The sequence below is a fragment of the Astatotilapia calliptera genome, chromosome 22, assembly GCF_964374335.1.
Source record: "Astatotilapia calliptera chromosome 22, fAstCal68.1, whole genome shotgun sequence".
Lineage (NCBI taxonomy): Eukaryota > Metazoa > Chordata > Actinopteri > Cichliformes > Cichlidae > Astatotilapia > Astatotilapia calliptera.
The window spans coordinates 34968577-34992366 of NC_137442.1; the positions used below are offsets into that span (position 1 = coordinate 34968577).

A 23790-nucleotide genomic window follows, 5' to 3' on the forward strand; every position below is an offset into this window, starting at 1 on the left:
TCTACCAGTAGCTGGTGTTTTGTGCCTCAGATCCGCTAGCCACTGAGCATTGCAGTTATGGGTTGCATCCTTCTCCCATATGCTCTTCCAGTATTGCTCTCCAGCCTTGGTGGTGCCGTTCTTGTATTGTTCCCTTGCCACTGAGAGTACACCTTGGCTGGTTCTGTGGAGAACAGCTGGTTTATTCTTCTGTCTTCTATTTCTCCTCAAGCGGTTGGCCAACGCTGTGAGTCTTTGCTTGGCAGTTTCCACGGCCTCATGTATGGACAGCTTGCTGTATTTGTTATGCACCTTCTTTGTCGCACCTTTCTGCAACTCCGATAGTTGGCTAACCTCCCTCCTTGCTACTTTGATCTTGCCCTCTAGCCTTCTTCTTCATGGAGGTTCAACTTATAGCCAAGCATCTCACTGAGTTGTAGTATAGATTGTTAGTTTCGGTAATGGTGGCGATAGGTATCGTAGTGCTGCATTCACATGCCGTGATTATATCTTTCAGGTCAGTTCCTCTCACACTCAATGATCCTTCTTCAATCGCACTTGGAGCTTGGTACCCAATCTCGGGTGGCTGACCTGGAGTCCTGGCTCCCCCTTGCCGTAGCATTTATGTTGTACCTCACCAATCTCTAGCTGTGAGAGCAGTGCCTTCTTCAAAAATGGCCCACTTTAAACCCTGACTATAGCATATGGTTTTGCCTCTTTCATCTCTTTTTATGCAACATCCCCTGGTAATTAACAAATAGTCATGTTTTACTGTTTAGGCTCTAATCATTCTGATGTTTGAAGGCCCGTAGTGACGAATAATAACACTGCTCAAATCCATTAAACCAAAAGTGACAAGGGCATTTTGAAAATATAAAAACTAGAAAGTACATATATTTGTTTAAACGCATAGGAAGAAAAACTAAAAAGTTGTCAGAAAAATGGCTATTTAAGTAAAGTACAGATAACTGAAAATTCGACTTAAGTACAGTAACAAACTATTTGTAGTTCGTTACTTCCTACCTCTGCTTAAAACACACTACTGTGCTGAGAGTTCATTTTCAACTAAGTGTATCCAAATAAGTGCTGGTCTTCTTCTCAGAGCTGCAGCATCATCAGAGGATAAAATGAGTGACTAAGACACTGCCATACAACAATTATTTGAATTCTTGTGGACTTTAGCTGTAAATGAACAACAGCTAGCTACGATTAGCTCTTATCACCCTAACTGAAGCCCCTGTGTGAGCGGCAAGGAGGAAGGGAGGCAGGGTTATGTCAATGCTGTTTCCACTGCTCATTTTTTTCAACAGCACAAGCCAGGTTGGTTTAGGTGATGGCTCCTCTTTTCTGGCTGCTAATGGGAAAATCAAAGGCGAGTGTTGCATTTGAACCCAGAGGGTGTAGGCTGTTAAGTGAGGGATGCTTCCACATCTGCTTTTCTCTCTCCACCTCATCAAAGCCAAGCAGCAGAGAAAACTGAACTGTTATCCATTACCTGACAGCTAATTGGTTCTATAATTCCATGTCATTTTAGAGCACTTCAGTGGCTTTAAAATGGCAGAATGGTCACGTAATGTCATTGTATCAAAGCACTCTATTGAGGTAAGGCATGTACCATACCTGAGAAAAGTCACCCATCCATTTCAGATTGGTAGATGTGTCTGGAAGAATGTAATAGTTGCAACAGCATAAACAGGCTAACCCTGTGACAGGATGTCTCACAGAAAGTGAAACAAAATAGCACAACAATGAGACAAATGCAGTGGTTTTAACAGAAGGCTTTTACAATAAATGTGTTAAATACCCTTATTAGTCAACAAAAACAACAAAAGGGCTTCCGATATTTCCTTTATTTGTAATACAACCTTTCAAACAAGTATCTGATGCTTTTTACAAGATATGCATATGACATGTATATATTACATATACCTGCACAAGAATTTTATAAATAAATATTCAATTCAGTTTTATTTACATAGCGCCAAATCACAAGAACATTTGCCTCAAGTCACCTTATATTGTAAGGTAAAAACCCTACAATAATGCAAGGAAAACAGAGAAAATCCCAACAATTATATGGCGACAGTGGAAAGAAAAAAAATCCCTTTTAAGAAAAAGAAACCTCCAACAGAACCAGGATCAGGGAGGGGCAGCCATCTGTCGCGAATGGTTGGGGGTGAGTGGTTGAAGACAGAACAGAGGATTTAGAGATGAAAACTGCAAGCTGAAGAAGAGGGGCCTGAAATCTGAGCGTTCTGCCTCCAATTCTACTTTTAAAAACTCTAGGAAAAACAACTAAGCCCACAGTCTGAGAGCAAAGAGCTCTAATGGGGTAATATGGTACTATAAGGCCATTACGATAAGATGGGGCCTGGATTTGAAGTAGGATTTTAATTTTGACTCTGAACTCTGGATTTAAATTGCCAATGAATATTGGCAATATGATATAAGAGAAATATGCTCCAGCATTGTGGATCAACTGAAGACTTTTGATGGAGTCTTTAGGACATCCTGACAATAGCGAAAGTAGATCTAGTCCAGCCTAGAAGTAATAAATGCACGAACTGAACTAGCTTTTTAATGTTGCTCTGAGACAGGATGTTTTTAATTGTTTTGGAGATATTGTACAGATGGAAGATGGAAGCAGTACTACATATCCTACATTTTTGTAGGATATCTTACAAAAATGTAAGATGTTCAATAGTAAGATGTTCTAGCTTTACATTGGGCTTTTTTTTATAGAGCAGGAAATGGCTTTTCAGGCTAAATATTGATCTTTTAAATTAGTGACATGCCATTCCACTCCTGCTTTCGAGTTATCTGCCTTAGGGTGTGGGTTTGAGAGTTAGGAATTATGTTCTTAGGAGAACTTGTTCTTTCCATTCTACTGACTTTTCAGGACTTGCCTGACCCTCTGCAGGTATTCTGACTACCTTCCCTCTCTTATATACCATCCGACTACACTTCTCCAGTCCGAATGACATTCCGATGTGCTAATGGTGAAGAGGTGGGCTACAATCGCTCTATTTGTCCGTGGCATCTCTTGTCAATGATCTCAATGAGGGGTTTCAGGCCTATGCAGAATAGCAGTGGGGACAGGACATCTCCTTGGTAAATCTCACACTTGATGATGATGATGATTTGTGCTATTGGCCTCTAGTCTTGTTTGCATAACACCGTTCACTGGGGTTACTTGCGTATTAGCTTTCCCACAGTGCCTTTTTCTCATTCCTTGCCCACTTTTGCCTTCTTGTTTCATCAGTGTGTCCCAGTTCCTCAACACCTGATGTGGACCTTGTTAATCCTGGCGACGTCCGAGCTAACCAAGCCTACCTCGGAGATGAGCGAGAGAGGGATAACTGAAACCATAACGGATATATATCAGCCAAGTACAGAAATTCTCCTTCAGGGTATAGAATTTTTAAAATGTCTGCTCGTGTCTTAATAATGATAGAACATCATTCATTATTGGACATTGTTGGACTGTAAGGAAATCGGTCTCCTCTCATGATTACAGAAGCATCAAAATATTATTTCCAATCCTATCCTCTCCTTTTGCTCTACTGCCACCTAAACCTGAAAGAAAAGATGAGGAAGAAAAAAGACATTGGACTCAACCTATAAAACCAGCGAGAGCACCTAAAAGAAGTCTGCTAACTCCAACACATTCAGATAATGTCACAACCCTTTTTTTCTGTAGTGGGGGAAAGTTACAACTTTATTGCATGCGCCAATAACTTAAAACTTTAAGCCAGATAGTTTTTTGTTGTTGTTGGTTTTTTAAATTTTAGCTGGGTTAAGGTTAATAAATTAGGTTTTACTGGGTAATGTGAAACTGCAGGAGACACTCAGTAGAGCCCAGCTTTATTTAGTGTTTGGGTCATCGCTCAGAAAGCAATTTTACTACAGTTTACTGTCCAGGAGAACTTCACTGCATTCCATTACTCTGTTGCTCTGGATAGTTTTTTTTCCCATAATAAATGAAATCATAATTTAACAATGACACTAGAATCAGGATGATAAATATTTCTTCACAGCATTGTAGGTATAGAGGGACATTCTAACATATGCAGTGTCTTCTACATGGTGGTGGCCAGTGCTTTCTTTTTTACAGCAATCTGCTGTGGAGAAGATGTCCCAGCAGCATACTGGGATAGAGCAGACAAACACTTTAAGAAAGCCAGCTCTGTGGTCAGGTCTGAACTTGAGACAGCCCAGCAGGCTGCAGAGAAAAGAATGCTCTCAAAGCTGAAGGTTATCAGCTGCACCACCTTCAGTTAAAGACTGGCTGCACCTAAGGCTACGTCCACACGTACACGGGTATTTTTGAAAACGGAGATTTTCCGTTTCCGTTTTAAAAAATAATCCCGTCCACACGTAAACGCAGAAATGAAGAAAAACGCTGCTATGAACATGCCAAAGCAACAGGTGGCGATATATTCCTAACCGTGTAGAAATGTTGGCCAATCAGAAGTCTAGAAGCCCCGGTGTGAAATAGTAAACAATGATGGGGCATAGAAGCAGAACCGAGTCGTATGTGTGGAGGGACAGTAACTGTGTGTATATGTAAGCATTTAAACACTGCAGAGAGTAACAGTAACAGCATTGTAGAACTTCATTTCACCGAAACAATAACGTGGCGCACAGTATGACGTCAAAAAAGGCGCACACCTTTGACGCTGCGTTTTCTCCATTTTTCTCGTCCACACATAAATGCAAAAACGGAGTTTTCGAAAATATCCACCCTGGCAGGCGTTTTCAGAAATCTCCATTTTCATTGACCGAAAATGCAGTTTACGTGTGGACGAAAGGTTCAAACGCATAGAAAAATCTGCATTTTCAAAAATACCCGTGTACGTGTGGACGTAGCCTAAGTGCAAGTCTGAGCACCTCAGGAGGTCCTTTATACCAGCTGCTAAAAGACTGTGTAAAACATAATAAATATATGATTTCACTCACTTTTGTGCATATTTGTACATTAGTTATTGGTTGTATTATTTATTAAAAATACTTTTTCATGCTTTGACATTGTGTTACACAGCTATTTTCTGTACGCAAAACAAGAAAATAAAGGCTTTGGAGTGGTTTGTAAATCTATTAAAAATGTACTTCATTGATCTATCGATTAGGGGTGGAGCTGAACCCGAATACAGTATTCAGATAGGCACGAATATCGTGTTTTTTTTACGAATACTTATTTCAAACAAATACTTACAAGAAAAACTTTATATCAAAAAGCTGAGTTTCTTTATTAGACCGCAGTGCATGCCCAGATGAGTGAGTGACGTGTAAAAGGTGAATGACACAGGCTGCTCCACACAGCAACAGAGAAGACTCGGCTGAGCGGTAAAAGACTGAACTACATCACTATTTTTGTTAAATAGATTTTTTTGTACCTTAACTGGGTTCCAGAGGCAGTTTATAACTTTAGCGAGGATCAGGAGATTAATCAATTACGCTGCATTAATGACGTCTGCAGTCGGGTGCTCTCATGTTCGCTCTGTTTACGTAGCTCTGTTAGCTTGGTAATTGGACAATAGGCTGTTGACAGAGTAACGTTAAAGTTCAGTTTAAAAGGATAAAACAATGCTTCTGTAGTTGTGTCAAATTGTATGCACTTGTGGGAGTTATATGGTACATTTAAGTTACTCTGTCTTTTGCAGACAGCAAGATATAGGCTACAGGCTAGTTAACCTTAGCATAGCTTCCCGTCACTCATTAACTTAGCTGAAACTTCCCACATTGGCCAAACAGAAAAGAGTGTTGCTGCTGCTGAGCCACCTCTTGGTCCTGCACCAGCCCAAACAACTTGATCAAGTTCTGTGTGGAAGCATTTTACACTCAGTGCTGCACATGAAACCAAACTGGTATGTAATGTGTGCAAAAGTCAGATCAGCAGAGGCAGTTATATCAAACATCTGTCAACATCTGTTATGCATAATCACATGCACTTAAAGCATCGTAATCCTGGTACCCACCAGAACCACTACTAAAGAATACTCACATGGTAATGTTAATTAGAAGTGTAACGCAAAAAAACTGGATTTTTACACCTATTTTGAATTTTACTCAAATACAAATACTTTTCCCCCCTCAACAAATACAAAAACTGGCTGCTTTGCACATCTATCTATCTGTGTTTGTATGTCCAGGATATCTATCTGATATTGGTCCAATACTGACCCTGTCAGCTCCACACCTGCATGTGTAACAGGAGAAGCTACTGTGACTTCATTTATTTTTTCATTATGTATCACAGGACTCTTTTTATTTGTTAAATCTTTAATAAATATTAAAAAGTATAAGGAAAGCTGTTTAAGTCAAGTTCAAGGTTTCTTTACACATAAACACTTCCCCACAGTGAGGAAACCGATAATTAATTGATTATTATTAACACTGATATTAGATCTATACTTTGTATTGGAAGATACTCATAGCCAAAGTTTTAGGTCAGAATCCCAAAAGTTGGATCGGACTATCCCTAATAGATTTATGAGTATTAGTAGTATTTTGTTAATATGTACCAATGTTTGTAGAAAACCTTATATAAGGATTAAATTAACAGACTTGCAACACTGATACACAGACAGAGGAATTCAAAGAGCAAAATGATCAGTTTAAGAGCAAATACTGAATCAGGTCAAAATGTTTGGTTTTAAACTAATGTTTAAACACAATTATATGGCTTACTTTCCTGCTTTCCTTGGCTCATAAGCATGGCTGTTCTAACAGCTGTGACATTCTAATTTGATGCAGCTTCAACAAAGGTTTCTCACTACCACTGGGAAAACTGAATGTATTCCTAAGGGTCCAACCCAAATCTCCCGGTTCATACATATTCCCAACGCATCACAACTACTGCACCAGTCTGCTTGCTGTCCACTCTCACAGACAAGAACATACATGTCTTTAGCAGATCATCATGGTGGGGCTGCTCTCTGCGTCCTGAGCTGTTCATGTTTTAAGTAATGACTTGTGAAGCCTGACAGATCGGCCGTGCTCTCTCGGCGCTTCGGACACACCGCTTAGAGAGGTGAGCAAATCCATCAAAGCGACAGGATGAATTAGTGCAGAGACACCTCACTACCTGTTCAGAGGAACTCCCATCAGCAGTAATTGATTTTATAAATGCTGTAGCATACACAGAATGAGAGATAAAGGTAGCGGCACAATGCTGTGTGCCAGAAACTGCCCTTTTTTGCTCTGTAAAGTTTCCCAAACCTTACAGAGAAACATTACAATACAAGGAACATGTGCTAAAGAGGACTTGCTTATCTTTAGTTCAACACTTTAAGACGTTTTTTTCTACTTTGTATTATGTTTGTTGCTATTGCTAACTGAAATATTTTGATTATGGATTTCGAAAATGCATCAATCAAATGAATATTCTCAAGTTGCTGCTAAAACAACTAAGTAACCCTGGAAAAAAGTAGCTCTCCATGTGAAAAAATGATAATGGATATTTGTATCGACAGGGGCATGTGTTGGAATGCCCCTTTTTTGATGGAAATGAAAATTATTAAGCTGCAAAGGGCTGAATTCAAAGACACCCCAAAAATCAAAGTGAAAAACTGTCATGGCAGGCTAATCCATTTGGCTGAAATTTTATAGCAGAAATTTAAAATGGCACTCATTATTTTGTATGCCCCCCATGCGCTTGTTTGCATACCTAACAACCTCAGGGCATGCTCCAAATGAGATGATGAATAGTGCCCCTCCTTCCAGAGCTGGATCATCATATCACTTATGACCAGTCTGATGTCCAACCTTCCTTTAATTCATTATATTTTTATTTTATTGTGAGCAGTGTGGTTTGAAAGAGCTTTTTTTTAGCTTTACAGTAAAGTAACATATAAGACATACGACAACAGTAGCTGGTATCTCACAACAAAACACAATTAGGCAAAATGCCAATGTCCGTCTCGGCCACTGTGTTCAATGTGGTGGGGTCACATGGTAGCTTCCACAAACCACCCATTCCTACATATTTTTAATGGATGAATTCTAAGAGAATTGAAAAGGAAATGAAATGAAAATTTATGAGAATGAACTAATTTGTTGGAAGATGTAATTGCAGTGTAATCAAACTATTTTGCTGAGTGTAACATTATTTTTGATGTATTTATTATTTTTAGTGTACTATACTTTAAGTTTGAATCTCCTTTAAGCACAAAATACACAAATTACACATACACACATACTCATACTAACACACGTGCTAACACAGCAGCCCGTGACTTTTCCAGGAACCATGCCCATGTAGCCCCTCTGTGGCCAGCATAGGCACGTGACACAGCATGTGATTAGGTCCAGCACACAAGCCGACTTTGAAGAAACTCAATAAAAGCCGATGAGGAAGCTGTCTTGAATAGTGACCAAGATGGACATCAACATTTCATCTTGCATTCTGCATTTCATGTCCCTCTCTTCCACCATTCCACGTCGTCCTTATCTTCCTCACCGTGGCCTTCTCATGTCTGGGCAGCTGACAGCATGTCCGAGTCCAGCAATGTTCGATCCACTTTCTTGAAAGTTTCTAGTTTCTAGTTACATTCTAGTCATCTGGATGTAACGTTTTCAGTGAGTGAAACATTTTGTCGCGTTTTTGTGCTATATGGCAAACAATGAGGGGAAATACATCTGATTGCAGGAAAGGAATATTTGAAGTCAGGGGTCATCTTGATAAGAAGTTATTCATGTGGCTCTGAGAGTGTGGCGAATAGAAAGTCAGAAGAGGAGATAACAAGACAAGGAGTCTGAGAGTCGATAAATAAGGAATAGAGATAAGCAAGGAACAGAAGGTCCCCTGCTCTACTTCCTTTAAAGGATGAATATCATTGTGCTGACTGACAGCTGTCAGCCACAGAAAAACACTCCTCATACCTGTTTTTTCTCCCCTCTGCTGTGACTGGAAGCCATTCAGAGGCAATCAAATCTAAAAATCAATATGGCCACAATCTTCAGGGCTGCAGTAAGTAATGAAGCACTGTCATTTGCTGCAATGGGGACCTGATAAGGACAATCATTGGCCTATTCCATCACAACAGCCCTTTGCCCCACATAGCAAAAGGGACACAAATGTCTTTGCCTGTAATGTATTGATTAATGAAGCAGTATAAACAACTTTTAAGTGTGCAGTGACATTGATTTTATCATTCCATTGCACTGAATAATTTTTTTATACTGTGCAACAGTGCCACCCTGGGGTGTGTGTGTGTGTGTGTGTGTGTGTGTGTGTGTGTGTGTGTGTGTGTGTGTGTGTGTGTAGTTTCATATTAATGGAGAGAGACAGGATATCCACCACTTGCACAGATCTCAGGAGGGGATTTCGGTGCACTCCTCATTACAGAAATTCCATAAAGGGATTAGGATTTTGGGCTGCCACTTGGCAACTCAAAGCTTTGGCTCCCTCCACAGATTTCCCTTAGTATTTTGCACACTAGCTAGGCAACTGCATGACCTTGACATGCATCTTTTTTGTCACTCCTTTGTTACCTTAGTGGTATGTTTTGAGTCATCGTTGTACTTGAAAACCCATTTTCAGTGTTCTGATTGACGGATTCTTATCCTAGTTTTCATAGTACACGGCCTGGTTCATTGGCCCGTCAATGTGACGAAGTTGTCATGTACCCTCAGCAGAAAAACAAACCCAAAGCATAATGTTTCCTCCTCTGTGCTTAATGTGGGGATGGTGTTCTTTGGGTTATATTCAGCATTCTTCCTCCAAACCAGGTGGGTCGAGCTGATACAATAAAGTTTGATTTTGGTTTCATCTGACCACAGTGCTTTCTCCCAAGCCTTCTCTGAATCATTTCAATATTCACTGGCAAAATGAGCCAGCACATATGCCTTTTTGAACACAGGACACTTGTAGGCACCGCAAGATTTCAATCCATTTTGGTGTTGTTTTACAAATTGTATTCTTGGTGACGGTGGACATCTTGCATCTTGAGATCCTGCATGGATGATAGATAGATAGATGAGATGGTACACACACACACGCACACACACACACACACACACACACACACACACACACACACACACACATATATATATATATATATATATATACATATATATATATATATATATATATATATATATATATCTTTTATGGCACAAACATGCAATTGCAAGCCCACATGCGTAGTACACTCATAAAGAAATGCAGCACATGAAGAAATGTAAATGTTTTAAAACTTAATCTTGGACGAACAGGAGAGAGCTTTTCTCTGGTTACAGAAGCAGATAAATGATTGCTGACACAGAATGTTATCGACACATTTACATTTGTTTCGAAATTCACAAGTAGCATCATGTTTTAAAACTAGCTGCACAAGCTGGTGAATGACCTCGTTTTAGTTTCAAAGACACATTGAGGGCTACTTCCCAAAGTCTGACTTGCATACGCTCATCTGTTCAGTGTACTCGTCAGTCATGCTGGTTACCAGAAACACTAAATTACAGTTAATTGAATGATTAAACTGAGTTTGCACTGCAAAAACTTGTCAATGATATGGGTGTTTAAATTCTTCATTACCAAACTGAACTAATGTAACTTATAGGTGAAATAGTGTGTCAATAAAATTCAGCCTAGAGGGCACAGTGATTTCACCCAGACGCACATCCTGGAATCCATGATGTCAGTAAAAGCACAGTTAAAAATGTCAAGTTTGAGAGCATGATTAACATAATTACCTCGTGGGCCGTAAACATTACCTTCAGATGGCACCTCCCAGCTACAATAGTGTAGAGAGACAGCTGTGTCATATTTCACTGCCATATTGGATTTGTGTTCAAGTTGCACAACCCAGCCATATATGAGCCTCTCTGCACACTTCATTGAGACAGTGCTACACTTCTTGTGCCTTTTAAAAAAAAAAAGTTTATTTATTGCTTCCCTTGAAGCCGGCCACAGTTGAATTGATATGTCAGTTTTGTTTTTCTTCTCTTTTGTTTCCATTTAAAAGTTTCTTGAATTTTTTTTGAATACAGAATGTTTATTTGTTGTCAGTTTATTTGTGTGGTTGTTACACAAGGATTTAATGTAGTTGAACCTATACAGAAGAAATGATATAGTGTATGTTCGGCATTTTGTTGAAGACTTAGAGAGAATTTGTTTTTAATTTACTAAATTTTTAATGTAAATTATTTATTTGGAACTGACCAGATAAGTTCAGTTTTTCATTTTCTGTGTGTTCTTCAAATGTTAAAAATAAAGATTTACATTTATCATACATACCTATGAAATGTAAACTATAGATAAAAGATAACATAGAATATAGCAATGATAATTTGACAGCACATTTTCTATGGTTAACTTTTGACAGAAAATAATAAATCAAATTGAAATCAAAGTTAAACTTTCTCAGGTTTTCTCAGGAATAAAAAGAAGCCTTTAAGCATCATAGTAATCAGAGTTATATTGTTAAATATATTGTTACAAAACAAAAAAAATAAACCAATAAATAAAACATTTTCTCTTGTGCCTTACACAAAGACTGACAATTTATTGTTCCATCTAAAGAAATAAATAAATCTATGTCATCTGTTGACAATTGTGTAGTGTGCTTTTCCTCAGATGCATATTATTTCAACCTGTTTGCTGAGAGTGACAGTGACAGCACAAACAGTCCATTCTGATAGACATGTGGTATTGAGGACAAATTGGAATAATGTACTCATGAAGCAGCCTCTTCCCTTTATCCTTTTCCTCTTCTTCTCCATAACTCACATTTCTCTTGTTTCATCTGTACACTACAGAAACTGAACCAAGGGTTTCAAAAGCAGTTCTGTTGTGATTGGAGATTAAATGCCAGGGTTTTGCTTTGATTCAATATAAATACTGGAGAAGAATAATAGATATAGATATAATATCCCATGAAAAGCAGTCTCGTTTAGAATCATTAACTGAACCTTAAGAACTTTTGATTTTTCTCCTCTTAATAATTGTGATGATTAAGTGTGATTGATTAAAATATCCTTGAACAGGACTTGAAACACTACACATATAAAGGTTAATTTACACCATTTACACGACAGCTCTCAGAAACTGACACAGATGTAACTCTGTCTGTGAAGCTACATTTGAGTGCTTCAAGTTTAAAAACATGTTTAGTGCCATCTTCTGTCAGTACGGAACATTACAACACCTCGTTGGTTGGTTGGTTGGTTGGTTGCGGTCAATAGGCATATATTAATTTATGTTAGCTAACTAATAACAGAACCAATAATCAACGATATGCTGTCCACTTTCACTCTGTCTCTTTAGCAGTAAGTGGTTTCCGAACCACCAGTGGAAGGCTGGCTCCAAAGTTGTAAAGTTTCCAAAGTTTACAGATGATTCGGTTCATGAATTCACGATTGCAGTAGACATGCTCAGGAGTGAGGCTTGCTCTGATCTTCCAGATGATGTTCCCAGCCGCTGATAACCACACTAAAGATGCTCTCTGTCATGACTTCAGCCATTTGAGAGGTGCATGAGCCTCTTTGCAGGAAAAACTCCGGAAGCGGAGATAAGAGTTACTAAAATAATCATCTAATCAAAACAAGAAATTGGCAGATTAGTCAGCTACCAAAATGATCTTTGGTTGCAGCCCTACTATTGGGTATAGATAAAAGTATTCTTAAGGACAGTGATAGTTGTTGCTAATTAATTTATAATTCTTGGAAAGGTTCTTATCCACACCAGCAAATTCTCACTCCAAAATACTAAATTTAACACCTCCTAAATGGTAAATGGCCTGTATTTGTGTAGCACTTTACTTAGTCCCTATGGACCCCAAAGCGCTTTACACTACATTCAGTCATCCACACATTCACACACTGGTGATGGCAGCTACATTGTAGCCACAGCTGCCCTGTGTGCAGCCTTAATGGCAAAGTTCAGAAAAGAGTATCTAAGCTTAAGAAATGAAATATGTTGTAATTAAAACCCTTGAGTATTATATCATGTTTTACATATTGTGTATTATATGTTCAATTTTTTTCTCTTCTTCTCTTTTTTCTTGCTTGCTGACTGTTCATTAATCTGTCTGTGCTATGTGACTCCCACTACATTTCCCTTTCTACCCACCAGGTAGCACACCATTATGTATAAACTAGCTCAACTTCAATAACCCTAAAAAGAAACCTGCTGTTGTTTCTGTCATTATTTACATCCAAAGTGATTTGAGAGATCTATGTATTCTTTATTTGCTGTTTATTTATCCTTCAGTCAGAGCATGGTATATCATCTTTTGACGGAAACTGGCTAGCTCATTAATTTATATGATACTCACACATTCACATTATATCACATTATATCTGCCTGCATCTATATCTATTTCTCTTTGTTGCTGGCAGAATTGGAAGCTTGATATGGTTAAAGGACTTACCTCTAAATATAAACAATTAGCACACCATGGTGTTTTGATTTCCATAACTGATTACCGATGATATCAAAGTTAAGTACGAGTTGTCATTATGAGACCAGTTAATCCGATAGTTCAGTGGATGAGTACCCTGTGGACAGTGGAGCTTTGTACTGGATAAATGGGAGACTTAAAAATGGGAAAACAACTTTTTTAATTTGAAGACTTCCATTTGATTGGACTATTTTGTGAAGAAGAGTGAGTTAGGATTATTAAGGGTTAATTGATTCAAATGGTTTACTCACAATGTGGTTGTGTCAAAGGTTGCTTAACACATTTGTTTGTTTGTTTTTCTAATAAGTTTAGGAGTGTCTTAGAGGTTTAATAAGTTGTAATATAGAAAACAGCTTAAAAATAAAAATCTCTACTGACTTTGAGATGAACACAATTCTTTAACAGCTCCTTAGATTTTACACTGTTAAGTAAAATCCTCCCTGATTTTGCTGTAATGATTTCACACAAATAGTGCAATAATGTCAAGCAATATATGGGGCTAATCCCAAGTTTTGAGAGCACACATAGGTATTCATCACTCACTCACTTTTTTCACAAGTCATCTATACATGTGTCTGCAGTGAAGTGACAGCACCCACATACTCGAGCACTGTATCCCAACAGGATGGAAAGATCTAAAGTAGAAGATAACGGACATGGCTCGTAATTCCCATCAGTGGATGCTGTGACTGCTGGACTGTGCAGCAGACAAGAGCTCAGATGGCAGATCCATCACTGCCGAGGCAGTGGAGGGAAGCATCCCCCCCCAGCACAAACACACACACGCAGCCATTTTAACTATTTCCACCACTTCTCCTCTTCCTTCTGCTTTTATCCTTTTATTTTCTATATATTAAAGATATATATATATATATATATATATATATATATATATATATATATATATATATATATATATATATATATATATATATATATATATATATATATCTTTAATAAAGTATATATGGACAAAATTGTGGTGTGTGTGTGTGTGCGACTATAAAACTATAATAACTATAATAACTATAATATATATATATATAAAACTATAAACTATAAAACTAATCTATAAAACTTTAAACTCTTAATACATTTTAAACTTGGAATACTTTGAAATGTGTTTATTATAATAAAATAAATCATTATAAATCATTTGTATAGATAAAGTTAATCTATTATAATAATATAATAAATAATAATAATAGTAAAAATGACACACCAAATTGCATATTCTCCTGCTTTCATCCGAGATTTCTGTCTAGAAGAACACTGTCCTTGGAAGAGCAAGGACCCTCAAGCTGCCAGGCCTCTGGCAGAAGACCTGTGCTCAAGGATGTATGTGTATATATATACATATATATAACACAAGTAACGAATAATGTTGACTTCAGTTTGCTACTGAAATTGAAACTGAAACATTTATTTTAAATAATTGATAGTTCTGTACATGCAGATCTTTCACTGGTCATCATGGCTGCTGTTTGTTTTCGCATTGATTTTATTAAACCATTAACAGCTTGTTTTGTTGTTTTTCTACTGTGAATGACCTGGCAGCAGAAGAGATGCATCTAACAAACAGGTATGATGCTGTATTCACCATTTATAGCTCTGTGACATGAGCTCCTGGATGCTGGGCCCAAAAAACCATCAACAAATCTGAATCAACCCAAGTGAAACAGTTTTCAGTTTGAGTGCTGTAGGTTTGTGCTATCTCTTTAGCTGCAATGAACCAAACACATGGCAGACTCCAGAGTTACATGAATACCTGGAAATGTAAAGCAGGTGGAATGAGGTTATCTAGTCCCTTCTTTCCTTTAGAAACACTTTGCTTCATGGGCTGCTTCAAAGTGCTGCTATCAAGGTGTCACACACTTCGCCATAAAAGGATTGCTCTATGTGGAGAGGGGAGCAAGTGCAGGGTGGGGGGTGGGTTGAGGCTTCCCTCAGGATCAAACCCAGGTCGTAAGCAGGGCTGGATTTTTCAGAACAACACCCTTCAACGATCAGCTCCAGCTTTAACCTTTGAACTGCGAACACGATTGAAAATCTGGAGCAATGCAAGGAGCAGAGAATAGAGGCTGTAGTCATTAATCACACACTCTTACCATTTCAAACATAATGCACTAGCAACACACACACACACACACATTGACAATACTACCATTTTCTATGGCTGCAAAGTCTGCGGGGCTGTTGTGGGAATATTTAAGGTTGATTCCTCTCTCCTTTAACATCAACAGAGATGCAAATCTAAGGCACATATCCCTCATTTGCCCTCATCTGGATGTGAATAATCATCCCTGGATGGTGCATGCAGAGAAAAGAAATAAGCAACGGACTTAAGTGCCGATTCCACGCACCACAGTAGGTGCGATTACCACTGACTTTATGGTAAAACACCAAGGTCAAGTGCTGTTTTGACTGTTTGTGGGAGAAAACTGTCTGAGCTCAGACAATCCGGAACTCACAGGCAGGATCACAGGGGTTACAGTTCATGCAGTGTGAAAACTGAGTCTCCTTGATGCATCAATTTAAAGTTCTACACAATCAGTCTGCCTGCCCAGACGCACAGCAGTGTCCTGATTGAAGGTCAAAGGTGAACTCCACACATGAGGTTCCAAGATTATTTTCTAGTTGTTTTAGCATGGGCCTTACATATATATATATATATATATATATATATATATATATATATATATATATATATATATATATATATATATATACATATATATATATATATATATATATATATATATATATATATATATATATATATACATATATATATATATATCATTGTTGTTATATATATATATATATATATATATATATATATATATATATATATATATATATATATATATATATAACAACAATGATTTATCACAAGATCTTGTGATTTGTATGATATTCATTTAAAGATGTAAAACTGGCTCCAATATATAAAATAGACTAAATTCTCCAATAACCATTTCATTACCACTGCTGAATGTCATTTTAATGGTTGATAGACATAAAAATGAAAATACTGTCCTGTTTGACTAATAAACCGATGCAGCCTAATATCTCAAACGTAGAATAAAATAAACTTGTAAGGCAAAAGTATTAGATTGGTCATTCATAAATTTCATGAAGTAATTCATAAAGAATTTGATATATTTAGGCTTGAAAATAATTATGAAAAAGTGAGTCATTTATTTGCGAGCTTTCTTTATGTATTATTTATTTCTATTTTCATTTTTAAACAACAGAGAAAAAGTCTGGATTTGAATCACAGTTTGATTCTATCCTTCGATTATCTTTTTCCCAGAAGAATATTTTTATTGTTTGCTTTTCTCATAGATTACTTTGAAATTTTAATGGGTAGATATATCTAGTTTTACTAATTCTTTTAAACCTTCTCTAATGAATACAGTTTTACCATAATAATTATCTTTCTTGATGCCAATTGAAATTCTAAATAACAACGTGGGGAGTGGGGAAAAGGTTTTAAAATTCCTCAAATCAGTTATTTATTAAGCAAAAAGAAATAGTGCTGATTTTTATTTTAATCATCTCTGATTTGTGTTATTGTTGGAAGGACAGACACTATAAACAAGAATGAAACCGACTGTGATAAACTGATCAAATTTTCCTGTCTGCTAAAGATCAAAATATCAAAGGCTTATCAAAACGTGTGTGCTTTGAGACTGGTGCCATGAAAAACACGAGGTTTTATTTCTGTCATTTAAAATAAAAGGTTAGGGGCAGCATGGTGATAGGATGAATACTCACAGAAAGAAAGTCCTGGGTTCAAATCCAAGCAGGGACCTCTTTTGTATGAAGTTTGCGTGCTCACCCTGTGCTCGCGTGGGTTCTCTCCAATAAGACCTGCATGTTGGCTTGTTGAGGATTCTAAACTGACCATAGATGTATATTAATGCTACATGAATGTGGCTTGTACTAAAGCCCTTCAAGTGGTCAGTAAGAATACAAAAGGACTATATAACGGACTAAATAATAAAGGACTAAATTCCCACAAAACCTACAGAAGCACTCTTCAACCTCTCCGAAAACAAATGGAACGTTTTTCCGAACAATCCAAACCTCCTCGTGAATCTTCACATTGCAAACCCCTGATGTAGATGAAATAATTCACAGCAGCTGGTGACTAGTCACTAAAGACTCAGTGGAGTCACTAAATGAAAACCAGTGAGTGTAACAGAGCTGGGTAGCTGGGCTGAGCTGAGACCACTAAGGCAGCGGCAGGAACAGCAGCAGTGGGGGAATTGCATTGTTGTTATCTGAGACTGAACTCTGAGCCCTTTTGTACTTGGCTCTTTCCAGCAGCCAAGCTCTCATAGCTCTAAAGTGACGCCTCCATGCTGCTTTAAAAGCTAAGTAGCACAAAGGTTGAAGAAGGAACTGAGAGAAATGTTCACTTAGTCGACATCTGGACTGAAAAAGGAAAGCTTCACACATTCAGCAGCTCTTACTTGATGACCACACAATGCACTTGTCCACTTGTGTGTATGTGTGTATTTATCTTCAGTTGCACAGCATGTGGGCATTTACAAGAATCCATTTGCTATATAATTCAATTAATGCTGGCCCGCTCTTGATTTAAGCTTCAAACAGCTCAACGAAAGTATATTGGGGTTTTTTTTTGTTGTTGTTGTTTTGTTTTGTTTTGTTTTTTTTTGGGGGGGGGGGGGGGTTTATAGAGGAATGTAGATGTGAAGTTTGTGCTGAGAAGGGGGTCAGGAGAACGGTGGAGGTAGTGATAAAAGGCTGGTCACACTGTGTAAGGTGTGCTGTAGTCATCACAGTGGGACTTTCTTTCCTGCCTCCCATACAGACAGTTTGACATTGTAGGATCCAATGCACTGGTTTATAATAACACTTTAATAGGACTACGACGACTGGTGCCAATGGGACCACTGCATCCTTTAGTCCCAAGGGTGAGAGGGAAGGGAGCAGGGGATTGGGGGGCAGTAGCAGTGGTGACAGTGGGAGTTACAGACCCGAAAGACCTCACTGTCTGACAGTATCCTGTCTCGAGGCCAGTTTGGTATTTAAGCTGTTGTCAGTGACTCAAATCCTTAAATCTCTCATGTTGTCAGAATTTCTATCTATTAACTATAAAAATAAGTACAAGACAAACTGATGAGATCATCCAACCACAAAAAAGAGTCACTACAGCATCAAATAATAATACAACATGAGACAAAATTAAAATAAATAGAATGTTCCAGCAAGATAATAAGATCATTACCACAAGAGGAAAGGTTGTGTAATTAATATAATATAATATAATATAATATAATATAATATAATATAATATAATATAATATAATATAATATAATATAATATAATATAATAACGGGCATAGGTGAGGTCCCTGAATTGCATAAGTGGACAATAAGGATGGGTGTGTAGACATATTTAAACAGTAATGAAGAAACTATGACACTTTAATGAAATGAATGCACTGTAACTAAATATAGTTTTAGATTACCGTTTCATAAGGTGTCAAAGAAAGACAGAATGAAGCTTCAAAATATTATCCATAACAACTGTTTAAATAAATCAATGTGAACACTACACTTACATAAATAATTGTAATAATAAGATGGAAATAAGACGCGTGAAAATTAAATAGTGGTCATTTTAAGTAAAAGTTCTGCTGTGTCTTACATGTGCAGCGGTTTACCTAGACTGTGCTGTTATCAGGGTCAAGGCACAGCTCTCAGACAAGAGGCTTAAGCAGAGACAAGAGCCTTTAACACAAAATAAAACCATCAAAGTTCAGCTCTAATCCTCGTTGCGGTGGATAAGGCTGATAGTTAACGGGCTCTATTATAAGCTCTGCTTATCCTAGCCGAGTTGTCGGTGTGTGTGTGTGTGTGTGTGTGTGTGTGTGTGTGTGTGTGTGTGTGTTCATTCCATACTCAATTCAACATGCCAAACAGGATTTATTGTACTGTGAATTGACATTACCATTCCACAATATTTAAAAATGGATATTGTGGAATGTGTGACAATTCTACAATAAATTCACAATCTTTTTTAATTACTATAACTGATACCATGCCTCAAAATTTGAAACAGAAACAGGACAAGGAAATATTAAGGGAGGATTTCAGAGAGTACTCCCCAAAGATTGGAGTCCACTTGCAAATTAATGTCAAGAAGAGAATGGTGTCAAAAAGTGGTCACACAACACAGGCTTCTAAGTTTAGTTCACAGTGAACATTTCAATTTGAATTTTAAAATAATCTTGTGTTTAGGCCTGTTATATTTCCTGTGAAGTCTCCGTGTTTCTGTGTATGCTTCAGAGTGTGCGCTCAATGATTTCAGCACCTTGGCCAGCTCCCCTCCGAAACATGTTTCCCCTATATTTTATTTTATTTTATTTTAAATAAATGAGTCGTGTATTTTGGGGAAGGGGGGGAAGGGGTGTGTGTGGATACGACCCATAATACCGCCGCAAAACTGATACACAGATATTATCCGGGACAAAGAAAGGGAAAGTTACTTAAATACGGCTGTGTGTTTAGTTAGTTGGTCATTGTTTATTTAAAACAAACAAACCAAAAAGAATTATGATTTCTTAATGACTACAGCTGTTTTCAGAGAACCTGAAATTACCCCGTGAATGCTCTGCTTCAATGAAACGGAATATTGTCTGCAATATATATATGTAACTCCACTGTTATGGCATTTGCTCGGCTAAATTAAAGAGTTATAGAAGACGAAGAAAAAAATGAAATAGAATCAAATTTATGTTTCCACTTTTTGTTTTCTCAAATTATACGAAATATCAGGCCCGAGAATAAAGCTTATATCTCGCTCTTTTCCAAGTAGACAGTCATCAACAGTTTGTTAAATCACGTTTGTGCGGCCAGATGAGCCTAAATCAGTATTGGTTTTGTTTGTTTGTTTGTTTGTTTGTTTATTGTTTGTTGTTTGTTGTTTTGTTTTGTTTTCTTGCTATCTCAAAATAAAAACCCCACTTATGACTAGACTTGTATTATATTAACCCGAAGCTGAATTGCGTCTTTTCAAGCTAACACGTTGTTAGTTTTTTGCGAAATACGTTTCAGTTGTTTAATCTGCTCACAGGATTTATTTATTTATTTATTTATTTATTTATTAAGTAGCTAAAGAAATCATTCTAAAGTATGCAGAAAAGCTCATTTGTCACATTTCTCAAAACCGATCCCAAACTCCAACTTCCGTCTCTCGTTGCTTTCCAGCCTAAGAGGATCCACAGTTTGCGTAAGACGACCCGACTGATCGGGAGTTTTGGTTTGTTAGGGCGCCCTCATGAGACATTTCTACTGCTGTGTCTGTCTGCAATCGAACATGTAGGTGTTACAATTTGTACCTGTTCAAAATGAAAAGTATAATTTTAAAACATACCATGTAATATATTTGAGGGAATTTCCTTTGCGCATATTACGCACAGCGAATTTGAGCGTAAGGCACACCCGTCACAAGTCCTACTGTTCCATAGTTATAATGAAGTGTGTATCTAAACTTTGAATTCCACTTCTATACTTTAAGCAGTGCAATATAAGGTGGAATCCCCCGAACAGTCGCCAGTCTCACCGCCAATGTAAATGCATTTGGAGTACGCACGCTTGAAAGGGTAACAGACCTCACACAGTGTGGAAACAACAACAAACACGGCTTTTCTTCTTCCTGGCAGAATAAAACCGAAGTGCAGAAAAGTTGAACTAGAAGAAAAATCTAACTCACCAGGTAAAGCGCAGGCGTCAGAAGGAACACGGCGCACCAACACGTCACCTGCATCCTCCCGGAGCTCAAACTTCCACTAATTTCCCTCGGATGGTAGTTTCGGCTTTGACGACCATAAATCCACCTTGTATCCACTTCACAGCACAATCAAGCCCATCAGCTGCCCAGGCAACAAGGAAACAACGAACCCCATGGCAAGAGAACAAAGCAGAGAGTTGCAGATTGGGAACAGGATCGATCGGCCGGTGAGGCTGCTGCCGCGGCTTGACGTTAGAGGGACCAGGTAGCGACAACCAGCGCTTACTTAAGAGTTAATCCAGGTAGAGGGAGCAGGAGGGTCATAGTTGTGAGCACGTTCAGGTCTTGACTGTCTAATGGACAGCACGCTCAGCGGTTGGAGCGTTCCGATCTGAAAGGAATGGCGAGGCTTTCTGCTTTATAACGCGCTGCTACAACACAACCAGGGAGACTCTCGCTCTAGGGGGGAGGGACGAGATGAGGGGGAGCAAAAAAGGCAGGGGGGAAAATAACGGGAGTAAATTCCAAGATGTAGTGAGGAAACATTAAGTTTCCCTCTCTCGTGTTTTGTAACAGAGGCTTGTGGAGAAAATGCTGGTTACCTTGGTTGTGGTTTGTGCGTCTGATATAGATGAATGAGCTGACATTCTGAACTATGATGCCAATAACTTTAGGCAGCCCCCCTTCAACAAGGGAGCCTCAAACCTAAACAAACAGAGCACTGTAGCTGTTGTTTATAATTTCCCCTTTTCCTGTATATTTGCTGTTAGCAGTCTTCTTTAAAAAGATTTTCAACCACTGTTCAACACCCATCCTGTTTATTTAAATGCAATTTAAATTCAAGCATGGCAACAACACAAAAATCAACATGAAAAAGGGACCAAAACTACTTTGACTGAACAAATTAAAAGTTAAAAGGCTTCAGATTTTCACTGTATAAAATCTAGTTTAACACATTTTATAGCTAAAGTTTACATTTACATTACAGCTTCTTCTGTAATATTACTAATACAAATGAATACACTTGTATTTTTTGAATAATCTGCTATTTTTATTATTATTATTCCTTAGGGATGCATCAGTTTATTAGTATTCTTAACATTACCCAAAGTCTTCCAAATAAATCACAATTAAAACTGTACGATTTTTTAAATCTGTTTGAGCATATCGCAGGTAAAAGATTCAATGAAAATAAACTTTTGCAGAAAACCAAAGCAAAATGAAACTCGAATAAACACGCTATCCCAGTGCCACTCACCCAAAGGACAGTTCCTCCTAAACATGGCTGTGTGTTTACGTGTTTCTGTATGTCATTCTGTGTATCTGCTCACCATGCTAGCAGAAGCGAGTCAAGGTGACTGAAGCCTGCTTAGATGCTGAGCATGTGTTTCTGGTTTGTGGATAGACAGATAGGATCCTTTCTGGCAGTGAACAGACGGGGCAGGGAGGTGAGCAGAAAAGAAAAAGGCGGGTGGGGGCGGGGGGTTGCGCTTTAATAAATCCCCAGCAGGCTCATTGCTACAACATTGCAGTGGTCTGGAAGTGTCACCATAACTCAGACAGTGGGGCTGATGGGATCCTGCTCTGAATGGTCCAGATAGCCTTCACAGGACCAGCATGGCATCCAGTGGTAGTGAAGGTGACGATAAATCACGAGGGCCATCTGACTTCCATTGTGTCTGGAATGAAATGCATTCTGGTCTACAGTAAGGCAAAGGGCTCACATTTCAAGGTAAAATCCACATCCCCCCCTTGTTGATCAAATGTTTCATAGAAAAAAATAATATTTTTCAGTAGGACAAATTTGCTGAAGTTGAACCGGGACCTTTGCAGTGAAACCCAAAGTAAAAATGTTATATTTGCAGTTCTATACATCAGGATTTTCCATTTAAAATTATTATGTTTAATTTGTTTAAAATATCCATATATTATTGGATATGCAGTAAATTTAAAAAAAAATGTCTCTGCTGGGTATACAAACGTATAGTTAGATTCATAATTAAAAAGGTTGCCATGAGGACTGTAACTGAGATCTTTCCCTTTCCTTAACCATGGTATAATTGCCTTACATGGAAATTCCAGGACGGGAACATTTTATAAATATGTGATTCGACAGAAGTGCATTGCTGTGCTTGATCAATGTGTGAGTACCACTTATTTTTATATGCTGAATTCCTATTTCATTTTTCTTTTTTTTTAATGTTTCGTTTATAATGGTGCACGTTTGTAGTTTCCCTGTCTATTAGTTATTCAGACACAATTTTACACTTAGGTGAAACATTGAAAATTGAGCTTTTTGCCTCATTCGTTCAGCTCGATGTTGTATTCATGTTACGTTGGTAGATTTTTGTTTGGCTGTTTCATCAACGAAACAGTAGAAACTGGATGTATACATCCTGCAAGCATTATGTTTCCACATTGAAGACTCGAGTTCATTTAAGTGAAAAAATTCGCAGCTTTAATCACCATATTTTGGACATTTTTTAAACCAGTGTAACGTTTCCCTCTTTAACTATTAGTTGTGTGTCAGGTCAGTCAAAATTTTGGCCAGTGGCCAATAAAACAGGATGTATTTCAATCAGAGAAAATAATCAAATGTAGATGGAGTTCAAATAATTTAGTCGATTTAAAAAG

The 23790-nt window shown here is 37.8% G+C and overlaps 1 protein-coding gene across 1 annotated transcript in view; it reads right to left on the reverse strand.

Annotated features, from left to right (window-relative positions):
- Positions 1-21617, reverse strand: part of nxph1 (neurexophilin 1) — a 73313-nt gene extending 51696 nt beyond the window's left edge. The window contains exon 1 of the mRNA XM_026155972.2: positions 21139-21617. Coding sequence (XP_026011757.1) covers positions 21139-21192 — 54 coding nt within the window. The 5' untranslated portion in view covers positions 21193-21617. The remainder of the gene's footprint in view (positions 1-21138) is intronic.
- Positions 21618-23790: the final 2173 nt, after the last annotated feature.